This window comes from Panthera tigris, chromosome A1 (assembly GCF_018350195.1).
Source record: "Panthera tigris isolate Pti1 chromosome A1, P.tigris_Pti1_mat1.1, whole genome shotgun sequence".
Lineage (NCBI taxonomy): Eukaryota > Metazoa > Chordata > Mammalia > Carnivora > Felidae > Panthera > Panthera tigris.
Window position 1 is genome coordinate 191,498,045 of NC_056660.1, and position 21,789 is coordinate 191,519,833.

The following is a 21,789-nucleotide window of genomic DNA, read 5'->3' on the forward strand; positions in this document are numbered from 1 at the left end:
ATAGCACACGCGTGAGCAAGGGAGGGGCAGAGAGAGAGAGGACAAGGAGAATCCCAAGCAGGCTCCACACTCAGCATGGATCCCAATGAAGGGCTCAATCTCATGACCATGAGACCACGACCTGAGTCAAAATTAAGAATCGGATGCTCAATCGAGCCACCCAGGCGCAAAGTCCAACATGAGGCTTGGTGTCAGGAGCTGAGAGATCATGACCTGAGCCAAAATCAGGAGTCAGATGCTTAAATGACTGGACTACCCAGGAACCCTACAGCCATTTTGTTTTTAATCTTTGAAGAATATTGCCCTGTTATTTTGTAGATGCCCCCTTAATTTGGTGTTTTTCTTATAGATTCAGATTATATATCTTTAGCTACCATAAAAGTGATGATACATCCTCCTTGGTACCATATGCAAAAGGTATTATTTTCACTTTGGTGGCTTTTGAAAAGACAAAATGACAGCTAACAATGCAGTAAACCCATATGCCAAGCACTGTGGACATGCCCACAGTCTTAACCAATAAATAACATTGCCTGCTGAAAGTCATCTAGAAAGCATATGGCAAAATCTTGACTCTCCACAATAATACCTTCCTCTGGGTCTTTTTGTTGTTGGCTGTTGGTAGAAATGTCATCTTTCCCTTGTCTCTTAGAGAGCAATCCTGAATCTCCAGTGACCATTACAGAGCCCTACCGGACCCTGTCAGGGCACACAGCCAAGATTACCAGTGTGGCATGGAGCCCACATCATGATGGAAGGCTGGTATCCGCTTCCTACGATGGTACAGCTCAGGTACTATTGTGTCCTTGATTCTGTGGGTTCCTCACCACATACTCTAATTTGAACTCTTTCCTCTTTTCCCCCAGTTGTGTACATTCTTTTCCTCACCATTATCTTCTACAGAAAGGGATATTCTGAGCTCTAGAAAACATCCCACATATTCGGGCCTTTGGCAGGCTAAGATTGTTTTTTGGGGGGGGTTGGGGTTTTTTTTTACTTAGATGGAAGGGAAAGTATTGATAGGGAACTAGCTAAATTCTAGTATCTTTTAAGATTTCATTCTTACTGTCATAAGATGGGCTAAATTGATGTGAGAAGTACCTGTTCCTGTCTTAAACACAAATGGCTATAAATCATGAACAATTTTTTTAATAATAAATTGTAAGTCAGAAATCTTCAGGTTGGAAGAAATAAAAGTGAGATGCCAAGCCTGAGCTATGAGATAGGACTTTCAGATATCAGAACCAGAATAGACATTAGTAACTAGAGAGCTAATAACCTCTGTGATGGATGTCAGTCTCTGTTGAGTTGTAATTGAGTTATCTGCACAAACCAAGAAGCCATGAAGGGCTGCCCTCTGTGAAATGGAGACTGGAGTAATTCAAGAAACAGTAAGGAAATTGATCATTTGCCAAGAAATGGGGCAGAAGAATCACCTGTAAAAAATTAGAACTGTAAGCATGGACTACACATGCAGCTGTGAGTTCTGAATTAGAATTCTCATGACACAGGAAATACCATTTCTGAAATTTGAACACCTAAGAGGAAATAATAAGTCATAAGAGGAAACAAGAGTACACAGATTTGTTTAAATCTTTTTAAATTTATACCTGCTCCCCAAAGCAATAGAATAACCAAAAATTATCTATGCTGTCATGTGGCTTTTGGTTTTAGGTGTGGGATACTCTCAGAGAAGAGCCTCTATGCAACTTCCGAGGACATCGAGGTCGACTGCTTTGTGTGGCATGGTCCCCACTGGATCCAGACTGCATCTACTCAGGGGCAGATGACTTCTGTGTGTACAAATGGCTCACTCCCATGCAAGAACATTCTCGGCCTCCTCAAGGTCAGTCAGAACTGGGAGCCCATAAATGCTTGCCTACTTCCCTTTCTCCCTACCTCAGTAACTAAGTTGATCAGGCTCAAGCAAAGAGGACATTCATGTAGGGCTCTGTAATGGTCACTGGAGATACAGGATTGCTCTCTAAGGTGGCAGCAACAGCATAGCACGGGTTGCTTTCCTAATCAAGGAAGGCAGCCATGAGGGGCTTAGGACAACATCCAAATTAGTGTCGAGTAGACCTATGCCCACATCTTGGTTTCTAGATAGCATTCTCTGTTAAGAGAGACTAACCAGGGCTTCTTGGAGAAATGGCTAATTCCAGGTTGAGGCAGGAAAAATACAAGATGGGCCTGGCACATCATCCAATGCCACAAAGGAAGGAAATGTCCAAAGAACTGAGATCTGTCAAGAGGACAAAGAAGCCAGCTTGCAGGGGCTCCCACTAACCAAATCTGAGACAGTCTGAACTTGAAAAAATAATGAACAGAAGAACTCCCTGGCTAGCAAAGATTAACTGATACCAGTTATATATTAAACAACTAACAATGTGCCTAAATAAATGAAATGATCTATCCACATGATGATTTGTAAAAAAAAAAAAAAAAAAATGCTCTTGGTAGCTTTATCTGTAATGAACACAAACTGGAAACAACCCACATGTCAATTGGCACAGTAAATACACTGGTATATCCCTACGGTGGAATTCTACTCAGCAATGAAAAGAAAGTAACTGCTGATAAACATAGCAAAATGTGTGAATCCAAAAAAAATGTTACACTGAACAAAAGATGCCAGGCACAAAAGAATGCATGCTGTGTAATTCTAATGTGCAGTCAGAAACACAAGTATCTACAATATGAAATTCTAAAAAGGCAAAACTATAGTGACAGCAGATGAGTAACTGCCTGGGACTCAGGAAGGGGGTGCATCTTACTGCAAAGAGGCATGAGGAAATGAGATAATGGAAATATTTTATTCGCAGTGGTGAGTTACAGGACTATACATCTGTCAAAACTCATCGAAGTATTAAAAAGTGGGTATATTGTGTTAAACTATACCTCAATAAAGACGACTTAAAAAGCAAGGGATAAATGCTTTAAAACTTAAAAAATAAATAAATAGTAATGGATTAAAACTAGGGGGCACCTGCCTGTCTCAGTCGGTTAAGTATCTGACTCTTGATTTAGGCTCAGGTCACGATCTCACAGTTGATGAGTTTGAGCGCTGCGTCGGGCTCTGCGCTGATCGCGCAGAGCCTGCTTGGGAATCTCTCCCTCTCTCTCTGCCCCTCCCCTGCTCATTGTTGCTCTCTAAAAATAAACAAATGAACTTAAAAATTAAAAAAAAAATAGGAATCCATGAGTCCGTATTGGGGGGGTGAGGAATGAAGGTCTAAATAAACAGGGGGAAACAAAAGCTCTTTACAGAATGCCAACTAATGAATGTAGAATGAATGATGGAATTAGAAAATTACCATTCAGCCCTCATAGTAACAGTTTTTTGTCAAGAAACATCGGTGGATAGTAAAACTAGTGGACGCAAACTTATTAATTACAAAGGGAAAATAAGTTTTCAGGGAGAAACCTGCCCCCTTAATCTAGTGATGGAAGTAAACAAATAATGAGACAAGTAGAAACTATGTGCTACCCACTGTGTTACATTGACAGCATCACTCCTATGTATTCCAACCCCAAATGTAAAACCTAAATTTAATCATAGCAGACATCAGGTGGTAGGGGAAATCAACAAAATAACAGCCCTGTAATCTTAAAAGTTTCAAGTCATGCAAATTAACAGGAAAACGAGCCTCCTCCAGACTGAAGGAAACTAGAGAGATGTAACAAGCAAGTTCATCATGTAATCCTGGATTGATTCCTTTTGCCATAAAAGACATTCTTGGTACAACTGGCAGAACTTGAATACAGTCTGTGGAGTAGACAGTAGTAATGCATCGATGTTAATTTCCTGATTTTCTTGGTTGTGTTGTGGTAATGTAGGAGAATGTCCCTGTGTGTAGGATACACATTATAAGTATTCAAGGATAATTGGGCATCATATTCATGGTTTAATGAAATCCTAAAAGGGCTTGGTATGGTTAACTTTTTGATACTCTAACTCTAAAAATTCATGGGGAAGGAAGAGAAGTGGTGAGAATACTATCAAAAAAAAAGAGTGAGGACGTTTTGGAGATTGTCTCCTAGAGTGCTTTTAACCAAGAATCTATACTTTATCTTTTGTCTTAATCACGATACCTCTAGGTAAGAAAAGTATTGAATTAGAGAAAAAAAGGCTCTCTCAACCTAAGCCAAAGCCCAAAAAGAAGAAAAAGCCCACCTCGAGAGCTCCTGTAAAGCAGGATGTGTATGACGGGAATGAAGACGAGAGCATCAGGGAGAGCTCGGGACCTGTTGAGAACGGTCTGTCGGACCAGGAGGGTGAGGAGGAAGCCCGGGAGCCAGAGCTACCCAGTAGCATCATCTCAGTGGGTATGTGGCCAAATCCTGTGTTTTGTGGACTCTCTAGGACTTGATAGTCATGACCAGGAAACTAAGCCAGGTCCTTACTCAGTTTGAAATTTCTCTGTCTCTGACCTATGTATTGTCCCATCTCTGTAACTTAAGCTGTATCTTTGGTGCCATTAGAAACTCCATTCATTTCTTAAAAGGTTATCTTAAGCCTCTAAACCCCTTTGAAGTGGTAAAGTGGATCTGGTGGAAGACTGGGATCGAAATAGTGAAGGTCTTTAGAAAAAACTTCTTAGCACCTTGGGCAGGATAAGACTGTGGGGCAAAGTGAAACCAGGGCAGTTTAGTCATAGAAACTGACATGGGAAAAGTTTTCACAGTATCACATCTAGCCACAGTTATTGAAAGAAACCACTGCCCCTTACCAGCATCTGACCTAGAAGCTACTGCCACCCTGGGAAAAGGTTAGGAAAATAAAAAGCTAAAGGCTTAATGGATTTATTTTTTTAGGCTCATCAAAACACCTTTATATCACAAAATGGTTGTACAAAATGTTCTTTACCCCTGTAGACCAGCCGCTGGGTTTTTCGTTTTTTTTTTTTCCCCCAGCTGGGCTTTTTTTTAAAGTTCATGGTTGTGTGTGCTCAGGACTGTGACTCCGTATCACCTACCCTTAATAATTTCTATTAGTAAAGTTGTTCCTTGTTTGTGTAATTAAATATATACACTTAATACTTTGTTACCTAAATATGTAACAAGTCTTTTGTCATCTGAGCAAGGTTTCAGAACTCCTGGGCCTATGGTATAAAGTTGTGGCAGCTAGAAACTTACAATTTCTCCTGAGATCAATCAGTCAAAGTTCTAAGACTTAGACATTTTGTGAGGTGGGAAAAGGGAGACTACCCATGTTTCCTTTTGAAAGTATTTTATCTCATGTTATGGAATACATAAATAATATTAAGCCTGGTTTAGTTCTTCATCATTAAAAAGAACTAGACTCTATATTGTTCTCCTCCAAACTTTTTTTCTTTATCTCCTATGATACAGCTTCTAGAGAACCAGTTACCTGCACTCCGGTTTCCATAGGTTTTGAAAAGTCAAAAATCACTGTTAATAACAAAGTCACAATACTGAAAAAGGAGCCACCTAAAGAGAAGTCAGGTTGGTGTCTAATGGTTAAAATATTTTGTTAAAGCATCCTCAGATATTACATGCAACTGAAAACAGTCAAAAATATTTGGTTTTTATTGTTGTTGGTTTGTTATTAGGATTTTTGTTTGTTTCTTGGGTTTTAAATATTTGTGTTTTGATTATTTCAATTTTGGGTCATGCTTTTAAACATTTTTAACACTTAAACAATTTTAAACATTTTTTTAATGTTTTCATGAGGAAGTGTCATTTTGCAACTGTTGATAATGCTTCACAGGTGTTCACAGGGACGTGTTGTGTGTGTTGTACACACTGCCCCCAGCTAACTTAACCTGAAAGCTTCTTCATAAGTAGCAAATTTTCTGATGACCGGCATTATCCCTCCAGTAGGTTACAATCGCACAATGGCCATCCCGTTTGTGACTCTGATCAGCTCTTCTTAGACCATCTATATTTTTATTACATTTCAGAATCCATAACCAAGAAGCGAAAAGCTCGTTCCATGCTTCCACTGACTACCAGCCTGGACCACAGGTCCAAAGAGGAGCTTCATCAGGACTGTTTGGTATTAGCAACGGCAAAACACTCCAAAGGTACAAAAATACACTCCCTTGGCCCATCCGTAGTCTTCTGGGAACTAGCACATAAGAGGCGCTTGCTGGTATATTTGTTGAATGAGCACACAAATGTCTAGAATTGTTTATATTTCTAAATTCTTTTCCAACCTTCCATCCCCCCCACGGCCCCACCGCCAGGCTCCCCAGTGCCTTTGAGATGTAGTGCTCTGGTTTATTGTTCTAAATCCAGTTGTCACCAACCATCTATGTGCTGGAATTGGTATGATGGCTTAAATACCTCAGCATGAATCAACTCCTTCAACTATTTTTCCCCCAGGAAAACAGTATCTTCAATTAGAAAAAAAAGTATTTCCTTATTGGAAATATACCCATAATATGGCAGTTCCTTTTTTTGGATTTGGTGGAAGTTTTTGTTATAGAAGGTTTTTTTTATTTTACTTTTGCAGAGCTCTCATTTAAGGCCCATTATTTTGATATTTGAACAGCTGTATTTTTTTGAATTTTACATGTTTAAAATAGATACACATGATAAAATGAAATTCAGAGATTCAAAAAGAATGTAAATCCCCATCCCACCCCGATACCCAGTCCTCACATTTCCCCTCAAGACCACACTGTTAACAGTTTTTGTCTCTCTCCAGAAATATTTTATGCTCTTCTTACATACATAAGCCTCTTTGGGGACTTTATCTTGACTTCCTGTAACTTACACACTTTATCATATAGCTTTACATTATTAACTTTACTGGAAAGTTACTCAGTTGACTTTTTAAAAACCAGAATGATTATTGAATCCCTTTGTGGTGGGTCCTAGTAAATGTTAAGGACATTTCTTGTTGGGATTTGGGGTTGGCCTTTTTTTTTTTTTTTTTTTTTTTTTTTTGAGGCAGAGGAGGGGCAGAGAAATAGGGAGAGAGAATCCCAAATAGGTTCCACACTCAGTATGGAGCCCAGCGAGGGGCTCAATCTCACAACCTTGAGACCGCTACCTGAGCAGAAATTAAGAGTCAGACACTCAAATCGAGCCACCCAGGTGCCCCTGGGGCTGGCTTTTTACATCCTCTTTCACCCCTTCCCCATCTTTATTTGAGCACACTGCAGACTAAATTGTCTCACTGGATTTTGCCAAGGCTGAGCTTTAACACAGTGTTTTCATGTTTTCCTACCCTTGTAACCAGGAGGGGTCTCTGTTAGGGTAAACAAGGCCACAGGACTTCTCTTCACTGTCTAAAATGGGTCGTCTGGACACACATTTGGAAGTAATTGAGCAGAAAACAGTAACCTCATTTTCTTGTCTTTTTGAATTCGCAGAGCTAAATGAGGACGTGTCTGCTGATCTTGAGGAAAGATTTCACCTGGGACTTTTCACAGACAGGACCGCCCTGTACAGAATGATTGAGGTTGAAGGTGAGGCAAGTCCAGTCAACATAACCCAGTCTATCTCCATGCTTCCCTAATACTTTGTACACACCTATTTTATGGCTGCCATCCTGTGGCATCATACTGGTTGGTTTTACATTTCAACTAACTAGGTTTTGAGCTCCCCAATCTGCATATTCCCATACACCCCTTGCATCTCTCATAGGACCCTAAACATACAGTGTTCACTCTGAGTGTAAGTGAAAATGAGTGGGTGGACAAGGGACTGAGTGGGCTTTAAACCACATTATGAACACTCTGAGAGATGACTCACCCATCAGCCAGCAACAACATATTATAGGAATTTGTTCCCCTCTTTTCGTCCTGACTTTCCTTCTCTTAAAGTCTGTGCAGACAGGTTTCTGAAACATCTTCCCAACATTATGTCTCCTCCAAACAGGAAAGGGTCACTTGGAAAATGGCCACCCTGAATTATTTCACCAGCTCATGCTTTGGAAAGGAGATCTAAAAGGTGTTCTTCAGACGGCAGCGGAAAGGGGGGAGCTGACAGACAGTCTTGTGGCTATGGCACCAGTTGGTATGTTCTTCTCGACAAAAGGGCTATCACCTTGAAGATAAGTCCACTAAAGATGGACACTCTCTTGCAGGACAATTTGGCCATGTCTAAAAACTTTAACTCCGCAATTCTAGGTGTTGGAAATTAACTGTACTCACACGTGCAAAATGACAAGTATACAGGCACTGTCATTACAGCAGTGTTTGTCATAGCAAAAGACCACAGGAACCTCTCTGTCCATCAGTAAGAGACTAGCTAAATCTCATACCTCTACAGTAGAATCTCTTGGGAAAAATTAGGCAGCTCTTTGCATTCTAGTATGGAATGAAGCTCCAAAAGCGTATTAGGGAGAAGACTCATGATGTTGATACATGACAATATTTACTACTCTGTCATTTATATTTGTCTTCACATAGTATTTCAAAAAGGTTTCAAAAGAAACTAGAAATAATGGTTGTCTCTAGGCAAAGGAATTTGGATGAGTTTGGGTGGGAGGACACCAGAATAACAAGGTAAGTTATGCCATGCCCAGTTTTTTAACTTTATTCAAGTATACTTTAAAAAAAAAAAAAGAAGTACACAGGTTATGATGGCACAAACTGAATACACCCTTGTAACCAGCACCATATCAAGAAGTATAACACTGCCAGAAAGCACCTAGGAAGCTTCACTCATGCTCCTGTTCATTCAGTCTCCACACACCCCAACAAGGCTAATCACTGCCCTGACTTCCATATTCTCTTGTACCTTTTGAATTTTGCATTATTTTTTATGTGTTAGCTAATCAAAGAGAAAAAATTTATGTTTCAAAACATGGGTATAGGGTGAGTAAATGAAGCAGATAATCTGTAATGATAACTGAATTCAGAGTATCTAAATGCTCTACTTAGTGCAGTGACTAAAACCAAGGTGTTTTCATTCCAAATGTAGATTCTTTTTTTCCTTACCCCTGCTGCTGCTTATTCAACTGTCATTTTTTTTTTTTTTTTTTTTTTTAGCTGGCTACCATGTGTGGCTGTGGGCCGTGGAAGCTTTTGCCAAACAGCTGTGTTTTCAAGATCAGTACGTTAAGGCTGCCTCTCACCTCCTTTCTATCCACAAAGTATATGAAGCTGTAGAGCTGCTCAAGTCAAACCACTTCTACAGGTTTGTAGGACCCTACAGTTGAACCACCAGTTGGGCACAGTGTGGAATTAATCTGCTGGACGATGCCACTTACTGATAACCAGCATACATCTTGGTTGTAATTAAACATTGCAAACGTACAGAAATACATGCACACTAGCCTAACAAACACCAGTGTACCCACTACCCATACTTAACAAGCGTTAACTTCGATCAGTATTTGCCACTGATCTTTTTCAGAATTTCTTTATCCCTAAAGTTGCAAACATAGAGAAACCATGTAATACAAAAGAGATGGGATCTTGTCAGCCACCCCAAAATCTCCCCATGTCCCCGACTGTTGTTATTTTTAAGTATAACACTCCAGATTTGACTGAATTGCCTTTCTCCAGTTCTGTCCTCATCCTTTCTCTAAGAAGCAACCATTCTGCTGAGATTGGTTTGAATCCTTCCTCTCCAAGTTACTACACTTTCACTATAATCCATTTGTAAGTAATGGCAAACAAAAGGAGTAAAATATTTCTTATAAACAGCATACAGGTTTTTTTTTATCCATTCTGTTGGTTTCTGTCTTTTAATTGGAATGGTTAGGCCATTTACATTAAATATAAATATTGGTGCAATTAAAATTTACCATCTTGCTATTTTGCTTTCTTTTGGATTACTTGAATATTTTCTTATCTCCAATCCTGGCTTATTAGCTATACTCTATTTTATGGTTGCTTTAGGGTTGATGATGATTAGCATGTTTTTTTAATTTTTAAGTTTATTTATTTATATTGAGAGAGAGGGAGAGGGAATCCCAAGCAGGCTCCACACCATCAGCACAGAGCCCAACGTGGGGCTCAAACCCACAAACCATGAGATCGTGACCTGATCTGAAACCAAGAGTCAGGCATTTAACCGACTGAGCCACCCAGGCGCCCCATGATTAGCGTTTTTAATTTTCACAGTTTACTTTCAACTAATATTGTCCTACATCTTATATAAAACTTATTTCTTTCCTTCCCTCCTGTCCTTTCTGCTACTTACTTGTCATATATTTGACATGTTATAGCCCCACATTACAGTGTTAGAATTTTTGCTATAACCTGTCACCTTTTTAAATAACTTTTTTAACTTTAAAACTTTTTTTATACCTGCCCATATACTTATTTCTAGCATTTTTCATTCTCTTACGTAGGTCCAACGTTCCAACTGCTATCAATTCCTTCTTCACCTGAACAAGAATTTCATTTTTTTTGTAGTGTGATTCTTCTGGTGACCAATTCCATCAGCTTTTGTTTGTCTATAAAAGTCTTTAATTTTGCGTTCATTTTAAAGGATCTTTCTCTGGGGGTAGAATTCTAGATTGGCAGTTTTTGTCTTTCAGGGCTTCAGAGATGACTGTTTACTCTTACATTGTTCTTGACTTGACTGCATCTATTCCCATCTTTGTTATATAGGAACTGTCATTTTTTTCTCACTGTTTTTAGGACTTTCTCCATCACTGATTTTCAGCCGTTTGATGTGATGGCTTTGGTGAGACTTTGTCTTTTTCCTGTTTTGGTTTGTCTTCCTCTGAAGGGTGTTGAACTCTGTTTTAGTGAGCACTAAAGTTGCTAATAGAACAGCTTGATCTTTTCATGGCTTGTTTTTAAGGTTTCTTAGAACAGGTTTGGAGAAATCTTTTTTTTTTTTTTAAGTTTATTTATTTTGAGAGAGAGAGTGCGCAGGAGAGGCAAAGAGAGAGAGAATCCCAAGCAGGCTCCTCACTGTCAGCGTAGAACGCAACATGGGGCTTGAACTCACGAACCGTGAAATCATGACCTGAGCCAAAATCAAGAGTCGGACACCTAACCGACCGAGCCACCCAGAGAAATCTATATTCTAGAATTAGTTTGTCCTTCTACCTTCTGGTGTCTTTACTGAATGCCTGTGTGTTCAACAGATCAGAACTCAAATGTCTGGCTGGTTAAAACACCGAAGTCCCCTATGCCCTGAGTGAACTCTGGGAATTATTCAGCTTATAATTCCCTGATTGTTCTTTATCCAGCCTTAAGGAATGTCCTACACATGCATGGCTTTGTGTTTAGCCAAAGACTCATGAGATCCCCAGAGTTCTGTAGGGCTTCCCCTGGATAGCTTCTTCCTTCCTATTATCCTGCCCCTCATATTCCAATTATTTTATCTCTCCTCCACTCAGTAAGACTGCTGGGGCTCTGCTGGATTCTCTATAGGAAAATGGCTATTAGGAGGTTCCCTTCTCTCGGGGATAACAATCCTGAGCTGCCTGGATCCAATGTCTGAAAACAGTTGTTTCATACATATTTTGTCTAGTTTAGTGGCAGGAGGGTAAGTCTGGTAAGTTGATGTCTCAAAATACTTCTTAAACATTGCTCTGCATAGATCACCTTAATCTAAAATACTTTTATTCTAGCTACAACTTTATGTTGGCTACAACTCAGAAGTTGTAGGTCAGTTGAAAATATTAGCTCACTGAATTATACAGATACTCCAAATGTTAACACATTTCATTATAAAATATCCAGAAACATTCACATTCTTAAATATCACCATCAGTCTCTTCAGAAAAGTCTTTAGCATTTGGGAAGCTATCTAGCCCACAGTGGCAGGCATAGATTTTCTAAAATTCTCGTTTTTACTTGAAAGCTCAAAATTTACCATTGGCAAAAATACTGTTGGTTGTCAAGTGACAGACTTGGGGATCCCCAGGAATCCACAGACCACACGTTAAGAACTGCTGACCCAGGTGAAGAATTGAGCTCAGCATGTGGTTTTAACTTCCCACGTGGGGTGCCTGGGTGGCTCAGTCGATTGAGCATCCGACTTCGGCTGGTCAGGTCATGATCTCACGGTTTGTGGTTTCAAGCCCCGAGTTGGGCTCTGTGCTGAGCTCGGAGCCTGGAGCCTGCTTCAGCTTCTGTGTCTCCCTCTCTCTCTGCCCCTCCCCTGCTCACGCTGTCTCTCTCTGACTCTCAAAAATAAATAAATGTAAAAAAAAAATTTAACTTCCCACATAGTGCAGGAAAATGGTTTTGTACAGGAAGTTGGAACAGTATAAACAACACAAGAGGGACAGTTTATCCTATCTTCCAGCCTTTTCAAATTGGCTTTTTATCTGTTCTGGCCTCTAGGGAAGCTATTGCAGTTGCCAAGGCCCGACTGCGCCCAGAAGACCCGATCCTGAAGGACCTGTACCTCACCTGGGGAGCCATCCTGGAAAAAGACGGCCATTATGCCGTGGCCGCCAAATGGTAAGCTGGAGGGAACAGGCATGTACCCAAACATCAAAGAGCTGTGATGCAGAAGAGCAGGACGAGAGTAGTAAGTTTAGAGGGGGAGGTAAAGTGACTAGAAAACAAAAAGCCATATGTGTATTAAACCTAGCTTCATAAGATTCATCGTCCTTGGATGAATCCTTTATATAAATCACCTCCCTTATATAAATCACCATAACTACTGAAGAAACCTCAGTAGCAGACTCAGAAATTCCACCTTTCTCTAGTAATGTCTTTACTATCAAATAAGGAAACTGGGAGAGAATAAAAACTCTATTTGGGTTCAGTTCAGCAAATGTATGTCCTTACCCTGTAGGATGCTGCCACTCATTCTCTACGTTGAGATGGAAGAGGGTATAGGAGATCTGTTCATGACACTTTTGGGTTTTTGTTTGTATTACAGCTATTTAGGGGCTGCTTCTGCTTATGATGCAGCCAAAGTTTTATCCAAGAAGGGAGACGCAGCATCACTTAAAACAGCTGCAGAACTGGCTTCAATTGTAGGAGAGAATGAGTTGTCCTCTACCCTGGCTCTCAGATGTGCCCAAGAGCTGCTTTTGGCCAGGAACTGGGTGGGAGCCCAGGAAGCGCTGAAGCTACATGAAAGTCTAAAGGTCAGTCTGTTCTTGTATCTCCAGGTATTTAAGAGGGAAAGGCCACAAGTCCTTTTCTAGTCAAATTCCAAATGAATAACCCAGTTGCACAGCTGTACCAGTTTGGCAGGTACCCTTGGAAGGCCAGCCCTGGCCATACTATCCCATGGAAGTACCATGGCTTGTCCACTGCCATATTCAGAGTAAGAGATAATGTAGTCATTCATATTATTCTCCTTCCTTATCAATTTGTGTACAACATACATGAGTCGATTTTAGTCAGCATAGCCCTGAGCTAGCAGTCTGGTGTTTCTTTATTGGTGTTATCAGGTCTTCTTTGAAGAGGGAGAGGAAGGGGAGGATTTCCAACAGAAATCAAGGTGCTCCGCCATAGCATCACTCTTTAACTATAAGCCATAACGAAGTGTGGCGAAATCAACATTTTGTTAAATGTCTGTTTATCCCTTTCTGGTTAACTATGAGTAACTCACCACTGTTTTATTTGACGCATCAAACTGAGATTACTTTAAAAGCATCAGCACTCTCATTTTCTAAAACACATAAACATTTTAGACAGCTTTACTGCTCAGATACTAACATGAACTTTGTAAGCTCCCCTCTCCCTAATAGAGTAACTGGACCTAAAGACAGTTCCTACCTAAATATTGAAACCCAAGAAAAATAGTAGCTTTCTAGGAAAGCTACTTCCTAGCAAAAGTAATATGCCCTCAAAGACAGTGTCACTTGGTGTATTACTTATAAAATGACCAAATCTAAAGAGATTTTAATTTATCCATAGCAAAAAAAAAATTCCAGAATGGTTATTTAAGTATTTCTTTTTTCTTTTAAAAAGCATCCTTATGAAAGCAAGAAAACCTTTACGTTTATGCAGAATGCTGTTCTGGTCATTGTCAGGCTATTTGGGCTAATATTTTGCCAAGCCGAACTGAGAAAATACTGTTACAAGAGTATACGTGAACCTCATGGCAACTGAAGGTCTTAGCAAAAAGAAAGATACTTGCTGACTCCTCTGAAGCCTGCTGGGACATGGCGCCCGACACCTGCCGCAGCTGTCATATCTGCACAGCTTATCTGCTCTAGCACCTTCTGCCCATTGCACTTTGCTTCTGTATCCCTTAATGTAAAGTTTGGACAGGGGGAAAGAACTGGATGAGCCCAGGCTGTCTTTTCTCAAACTGGGTCATAAGTCTTAGGTGACTGTCCTGTATGTGGTCTACACTGCAGTGGACAGGGCTGTAGTTGGGATTCTGTGTCGTAAAACTATTTGCTTGGGCTCCAGGCTACCTCCAGGATTCCTGCAAAGGCATCTGGAAAAATGTCTATTAGATCACCTCTACTCCCCGCCCCCTCACTCAATGACTCACACTGGCCAGAGGCAGCCCCCTAAAGGGTCTGGTTGCTGCAGATGTGATGCAGAACACAGAGAAACTGAGAAGAGCTCTTGAGATAATCAGGCACTTCCATTGCCTAACAGTTCCTGTCCTTGTTGTTGGGTTTCAGGGGCAGAGACTGGTGTTTTGCCTTCTTGAGCTCCTGTCCAAGCGCCTGGAGGAAAGGCAGCTTTCGGAGGGCAAAAGTTCTTCCTACAATGTGTGGGCTGCAGGCACTGAAGGGCCCTTCGTGGAGAGGGTGACTGCAGTATGGAAGAGCACCTTCAGCCTGGAGACCCCAGAGCAGTACCAGGCAGCATTACAGCAGCTGCAAACTATCAAGTACCCATCTGCTACAAATAACACTCCCTCCAAACAGGTACCCTGTCTGCATTCTGCAGTAAGCCTTCCTTAATCCACGTCTAGTATAATAAGGAAACCAAGTGAATGCCAGTTTGCATTTCAGAAAAGACTAAGGCAGGCACAGGCAACCTGGAAAGATCCCTTCAAGACTAATTAAGGCCCTTTAGCTTTGAAGTTAGTCTTAGATCAGTATTCTCTTTAAAAAAAAAAAAAAAAAAAAAAAAGCCTAAACCTATACAAAAGCACAGAGAAAAATATAGTACTCATCAACCAGGAATTACCAGAGTTCACGTGATTTGTCATTTTGCTTCATAGAGTTTTTTTGGTTTTGTTTTGCATATATTCTTCTAGTTTTTAGTAAAAGAAATACAGTAAGTTTGAAGTCCCTGGTGTCCCGGACCTTCCTTTGGTCCCATTCTCCTTTCCTAGCTTACCAAAGTCAGCCCCTAGGTCACTCATAGTATTATTTTTTGCCTTACTTCAGTGACCAGTTTGTAAAATCTATCTGTATTGATGCAGAGATAAAGTTGATTCATTATAGCAGCTATACCCATCCTATAAATGTATGTCAATTTATCTGCTTTTTCTTTTGAAAATGGGGGAAGGCTCATTTATTTTTGAGGAATGAGACTTCCTCAAATGATAATATAGCACCTTGAGAAACAGTTTGGCAGTTTCCCATTAAGTTAAATATAGACGTGCCCAGTGACCCAGCAATCCCACTGCCCAGATATTTCACTAAAAGAAATACAGCCTTGTACACAGCTGTTCGCTGCAGCTTAGCGGACAGCAGCCAAAAGCTAGAACAACCCAGACATCCATCAGCTGCTGAATGGATGTGCAAACTAGCCTATCCAGACAGTGGAATACTATACGTGCAGCAATACAAAGGAACAAGCTAGTGATGTACAAATCATACTGGTAAATCTGGAAAGCATTATGGTAAGTGAAAGAACCAAGACACAAAAGACTACACGCTGTGGTTCCATTTATCTGAATTCTAGAAAAGACAAAATTTATAGTGACAAAAACCAGGTGAGGGGTTGCAGGGGGTGGGGAGAGAGGAATGCCTGCAAAGGGGCACATGGGAATATTCTGCAGTGACGAAAATGTTCTGTCTTGATCGTGGTGGTGATTGTAGCATGTGTATCTATAGAGATACATGTATTTATCAAAATTCATCAAATGGCTCACTTAAAACTGATAAATTTTCTTAATTGTACAATTTTCTTAATTGTACTCCAGGTGGGTTGGTTTGTTTAATTACAGCTTTTAGTTCTGAAACTCACTTTTTGTTTTAATTAAATGTAAATGTCACAGCATTTTTTTTTAGCATGAACAGACTTTAACACCAGACAAGGTATGTTGCTGTGCAACTAGATATGGAAGTTTCTCAGATAGGGAAGCAAAAATGGGTGATGGAGACAGGAGGACCTTTCTTAAACTTGCACTGTGTCCTTCCTTCCAAGTGCAGTCAATAGGAATATTTCTATATCATCCCAGTGCTTGCTGTGCAAGAATGTTTAACTGAAACTCTGGCTCTTCCCTCCAGCTTCTGCTTCATATTTGCCATGATCTGACGTTGGCAGTGCTAAGCCAGCATGTGGCCTCCTGGGACGCGGCTGTGGAAGCCCTGCTTCGGGCTGTGGTCCGGAGCTACGACTCCGGAAACTTCACCATCATGCAGGAAGTGCACTCAGCCTTTCTTCCTGAGGGTAAATGACCCCAACCTTTGCCGGAGCATGCCTACTAATGGATGATGTAAACACCACCAATGGTGTAGCACCAGGAGTACAAACATTATTGAAAGAGACTGGCCAGTTGTGTCATTTAGCACCAAGTTTGAATTCTCTTACCCAAGCTCCTAAGAGGGGGCCAGAACGGCTAAGCTGTTTTCCTTTACCTGGCCTTACCTACCTTACCTACCTTGCTGCCTTCTACAAATTTTTCTCCATGGTTTAAGAGAAATAGCAATGTGCTCAGAAGTTAGTTAAGAATGGAGAAGCACATGGGGCACCTGGTTGGCTCAGTTGGAAGAGCATGCAGCTCTTGATCTCAGGGTCGTGAGTTCAAGCCCCACATTGGGTGTAGAGATTACATTAAATAAATAAATAGACGTAAAAAAAAAAAAAAAAAAAGAATGGAGAAGCACAACAGAAGGGACATTCTTTGAACTGCATAATTAGTCACTAAACTAAATCACTGATTTTTCAGAGACATAGTGAGATCAAACCCCAGAGCTTTCATAGGAAGATGGAATACTTTTTCTGTAATGCTTTGATTGACTCGCAGACTACAGCAACAAGAACGCTGTCCTAGGTCAGGAGATGTTTAGCTCTGATTGGCTTTAGGTGAAAAGCATGTAACCCCATGGATCACTGCTGTCCTTGTTCTTGAGCTCTGCCCCTTGGGTGATAGGAAATGTAACGGGAAGAGGAATGTGTATCTAGCAGAAACAGAAATGCACAACCCTAAATCCTTCTCTTCTTCTAGGCTGTGACCACCTAAGAGACAAACTGGGTGAACATCAGTCCCCTACCACACCAGCTTTCAAAAGTTTAGAGGCCTTTTTTATTTATGGACGTCTGTATGAATTCTGGTGGTCTCTCTCCAAGCCTTGCCCTAAATCCAGTGTCTGGGCAAGAGCTGCTCACGGAAGGACAACTTCTGTGGAGCAAAGCCAGCAGATAGACAGTGCCAGCCCTGAAGAAACAGACCCTAATATTTCTCAGCCAAAGCCAAGCGGGCCTCCAGAATTAGACTTGAGCCTCACAGAAGAAAGCGAGCAAATGCTGATCACTTGTAAAGAGCTCTTTTCAGAAAAACACGCCAGTCTCCAAAACTCACAGAGAACCGTTGTTGAAGTACAAGAGACCTTGGCAGAAATGATCCGCCAACACCAGAAGAGTCAAGTCTGTAAATCCACAACGAATGGTCCTGATAAGAATGAATCTGAGCAGGTAGCAGAACAGCCCCTCTCTAGTCCTCAGAACCAGTGGTAAGTATAAGGTGGAATTGGAAATACCATGCTGGCTTCTCAGATAAAAATCAGTATGTGATGAGCTTGATCAGGTCACTTGCTGGCACCATCATGTAGAATGCACAGGCTTTGGAGTCTGACATGGGGTTCTAATCCGGCTCTGCTGACTGAGCTCAGGCAAGATTCTTAATGTTTCTGAGCATTTGTTCCCATATATACAACTGGGAGTACCTACTCCTACCTTGCTTGTTTGGGGAATTAAATGAAATCACAAATAGTATTAATAATAGGATAGGGACACCTGGTGCTCAGTAGGTTCAGCGTCCAACTCTGGATTTCAGCTCAGGTCACGATCCCATTGTGGGATTGAGTCCCGGCGTTGGGCTCTGTACTGAGCATGGGACCTGCTTGGAATTCTCTCTCTGCCCTTCTCTTGCTTGCTCTCTCTCTCTCTCTCTCTCTCTCTCAAATAAAAATAACTTAAAAAAAAAAAAAAACCTCAGTAAAAAATAACAATAGGACAATAAAATCTTATCTCTAGGCGATAGATTCCCCTCCCCCCAAAAAATTAACCAAGTAAAATGGAAGTGCATTATTGTATCATTAATGAAAACCACGGTTTTTCGATTATTCTATGCTATCCCAGAAAATACACAAAAAGAGTAGTGTACAAAACTGCACACTGAATTGAGAAAATCCCAAATGATCAGAATGTAACATCCTAATCACTTCCACTGAACATAGGGGCCAGGTGGATGACAGGAGCCGATCCGCAATCACTGTAGAGCTCATTTGCATATATTACAGGGTCTTCTGCTATGGGCATTTGCAGTGATTAACAATTATTGATTGGTCATTATGCTGAGGGCCTTTTACCTAGATTATTTCTCCCCAGCACAGGGCGTAAATAAAACGTTGTAACTAGTACCATCAATAAACTGATAGCTATTATTACTAACTGAAAAAAAAAAAAACAAACTAAAATGTTTTGAAGCCCTTATATATTTATTGCTGTAAAAATAGTCCCACTGAAATCTTGAGTTAGAGTTTTGAGTCACTTCTCCAGTAAGCTATCACACTCTAGGCAGTTACTAGGTTTTAGTAACAAGAAAAACACTAAAAATCTTTCTAACTCAGCAGCTCTTAACCTTTGGATCACAGGACTCCTTTGAGAAGATTCAGACACTCTTTCCAGAAGAATGTGCATCCATATACCAACAGTTAGGAGCCTGAGCTGTGTCTAACCATTCCCCAGAGAAATCCAGGCTTTGTGCACTTAGCTGCAGATCAAATCCCCTGAAAGGCCTAACTTTTCATTAGAGCTATGTATCTAAGAACTGGGGATTTGGCAAATGGTGAGGAATGATATTTCACTTTGAAAACCTCATATCACATCACATTAAATTCCCTCCTCTTGACCTTTGTATTAAAGATGAAAGAGATAACAAAAGAATTTTATTTATAGGGTAATAGTTAAAAGTTTTGTGGGGCAAGGCATATGACTTGTAATTTTTTTTTATCGTTACTAGTAAAGAAGAAAAAAATCAGCCACTTTCTCTGCCTGAATTAACCAAAAGTCTTACGGAGGCAAATGAGAGAATAGCTAAATTTCCTGAGAGTGTTAAGGTAAGATATCAGTTCATTTAATAAAACATTATTGTTTATATTATCAACTGACTGGACCAAATTCTTTAAGGTCATCTAATTTTGTGTTCCATTTATAAAATTGCTACACATTTGTATATGCTTAAAAATTTAGGATCCCGTTGTCTTGGGTTAACTAAAATGTTTTGTGAGAATAGGATTATTGGCAACACAAGCAATTTTATACCTCGGTCTTCAGAGAAATGGAACACATTTTGCATCTGGGAAGTAAAATAAAATTAAAATTGGTACCATGTATTTGATAGCTTACAGATGGGTAGGTGTATTTGAATGTGGCCCTGGTATTAGAGGAGAGTCATGTTTTGAATGAATTGAGTAGGGCTCTAGAAGATGATTCTGTCATTTGAGAAGGATACCCCAGTCTGAGCCCTCCCAGTTTTGAGTATCATCTACCCTTAGAGTTACTGAGGAAGAGCCTTCCTCAGTTCAGCCGTGCCTGAGTAGTGTCACTAGATGAGACTTTGAGTTGCTGGTGCCTTCTGTACAGGTATATGTGAGTCCTCCAAATGCTTCCTTGTTCATCCTTGTGTCCCCTTTCAGATCTGGCCCTTCCCAGATGTGCTGGAGTGCTGTCTCATTCTGCTTCACATCGGGGCCCAGTGTCCTGGCAGCGTAACCCAGGACATGCAGCAGCAGGCCCAAGAGCTCCTTCAGAAATATGGCAACACTAAAGTTTACAGAAGATACTGCCAGACCTTCTGCACGTGAATTTTCAAGGACCTTTAAGGAAACTGTGCCATATTCCAACGTACAACACCCTTCACCACCGTGACACCGCGCCATTCTCTTTGATCCCTAGATGTTTTTGCAGTGATCCAAATAATACAAATGAGGGTCAAGTTTGAATTGACTCTACCCCTAGACATAGTGGAATCAGACTTTGGACTCAATTGTGGTTTCCTACTGGAGGAAAAGATCATGAAAAGCCAGAAGTAGGTATTCAGAACTAACACCTGCAGTATGATTCATTGTTGGTCATCTCTAAAGCCTTATGCAGGTTTCACCCAAAGAGGAGAAACTTTTTAATCACCCAAAGTGTTACGTTCTTAAACACAAACTACCTTTATAAATACTTTGCCTGGTGGTAAATGTGCCATTCTTGTTGGAGATAGAATTGATATCTTTTATGACTTGGCTTGTTTTTTGTTGTTTGGTTTTTTTTACTGTTTTTGTTAACTTGGGTTCTTCCCTTCTATTCTTTCAAAGACTGAACTTTGAATGTGAAATAGGTCTTTACCCATCATGTTGATTCTACCCTCCATCTGAACTTTAGATCAAAAATTTGGTTCTGTTTCATGTAATTGCTTACTTGAACACATCATTTACTAAAGCTTTAGAAGAACAAATAACTAAAACTCAGATGTGTCTTATCCCTTCAGTTTTATAAGAAATTATTAATGGTGATCACAGTAGCTCAGGAAGAAATTGCTATTTCAGTGGTTCTTAATCTTTTTTCGATCATAGACCCTTTGAGAATTAGAACCACAGATGCTCTTTGAAGAAAAATGCATAATTTTGTGTATGTAGCTTTTGGATTATTGGACTCCAGCATAATGGGATCCTATATACTATTTAATTATAAATCCTTGTTCTCCCCCCCCCCCCCCCATTATTGAGCATTCTCTTGAGGTCTGTTCTTCTCTTTGGTTAAATAGTTGAACAATGTCAGGAACAGATATTTCTGTAATAGCCCAGTTGCTGGGATATAAACATCAGTCTGGGGTAGGGTTGGGAGGGAGCACTTTCCCAATAATGTAACTATTTTCTTTGGGGATTCATTATGAAAGCTTTTCTGCTTGAATGTCCAGTTTATTTTTTAGTTTCCTATGGCTGGCATTGTTGTGGACAGCAAGAATAAAATTCATTCACAGGAACTCTAGGAAGAAAAGTTTAAGACACACATCTGACTGACCAGGGGTTTTGTTTGTTTGAATTCGACCTAGCTTTAGAATTTAAAAATGCTAAACCCAAAAGCAAATACCATAGAATTTAGATGCTCATAGTTCTTTATACAGTTACTTGAACTTTGAGAAGAAGATGCACTGTTACTGGGGATGAAGAATCTTCTTGGCATGGTATCAGTGACTGAATTATAAATCAGATCTTGACAATTCCCTGATAAAAAATTATTGCAGTAGTTTCCCATTGTTACTGGAAAAAAAAAATCATCTTGCAGGGCTTAAAAGGCCCTGCCTGATCCCAGCCTTTACCTCTTGGACTCCTGTTCTTACACTCACATCCTTGCTTCTGGATTCCACACGCACTGGTCTCTTAGGCTGCTGGAATCCACCAAGTTCTCATATTGTCTCAGTAGCTTTTTCATGTTGTTCCTCTGCCTGGTCCATTCTTAGCCATCTCTTAGATCTCAGCTTAAATGTCCTTTCTCTAATGACTGTCCCTGAACCTCAATCTAAAAGACA

The 21,789-nt window shown here is 40.4% G+C and overlaps 2 protein-coding genes across 3 annotated transcripts in view; one reads left to right on the top strand and one right to left on the bottom strand.

Annotated features, from left to right (window-relative positions):
- Positions 1 to 20,476, top strand: part of GEMIN5 (gem nuclear organelle associated protein 5) — a 39,692-nt gene extending 19,216 nt beyond the window's left edge. Inside the window, exons 14-28 of the mRNA XM_007077576.3 lie at positions 653 to 792; positions 1,675 to 1,846; positions 4,102 to 4,329; positions 5,356 to 5,469; positions 5,928 to 6,050; positions 7,347 to 7,442; positions 7,855 to 7,992; positions 8,970 to 9,117; positions 12,234 to 12,353; positions 12,781 to 12,991; positions 14,492 to 14,740; positions 16,277 to 16,439; positions 17,218 to 17,722; positions 19,234 to 19,330; positions 19,910 to 20,476. Of these exons, the coding sequence (XP_007077638.2) occupies positions 653 to 792; positions 1,675 to 1,846; positions 4,102 to 4,329; positions 5,356 to 5,469; positions 5,928 to 6,050; positions 7,347 to 7,442; positions 7,855 to 7,992; positions 8,970 to 9,117; positions 12,234 to 12,353; positions 12,781 to 12,991; positions 14,492 to 14,740; positions 16,277 to 16,439; positions 17,218 to 17,722; positions 19,234 to 19,330; positions 19,910 to 20,077 (2,672 nt within the window). The 3' untranslated portion in view covers positions 20,078 to 20,476. The remainder of the gene's footprint in view (positions 1 to 652; positions 793 to 1,674; positions 1,847 to 4,101; positions 4,330 to 5,355; positions 5,470 to 5,927; positions 6,051 to 7,346; positions 7,443 to 7,854; positions 7,993 to 8,969; positions 9,118 to 12,233; positions 12,354 to 12,780; positions 12,992 to 14,491; positions 14,741 to 16,276; positions 16,440 to 17,217; positions 17,723 to 19,233; positions 19,331 to 19,909) is intronic.
- The window catches only part of CNOT8 (CCR4-NOT transcription complex subunit 8), a 36,249-nt gene continuing 17,975 nt past the window's right edge, over positions 3,516 to 21,789 (bottom strand). For both annotated transcript variants that reach the window (XM_042993780.1, XM_042993774.1), the window contains exon 7: positions 3,516 to 3,850. In XM_042993780.1, coding sequence (XP_042849714.1) covers positions 3,671 to 3,850 — 180 coding nt within the window. In that variant the 3' untranslated portion in view covers positions 3,516 to 3,670. The remainder of the gene's footprint in view (positions 3,851 to 21,789) is intronic.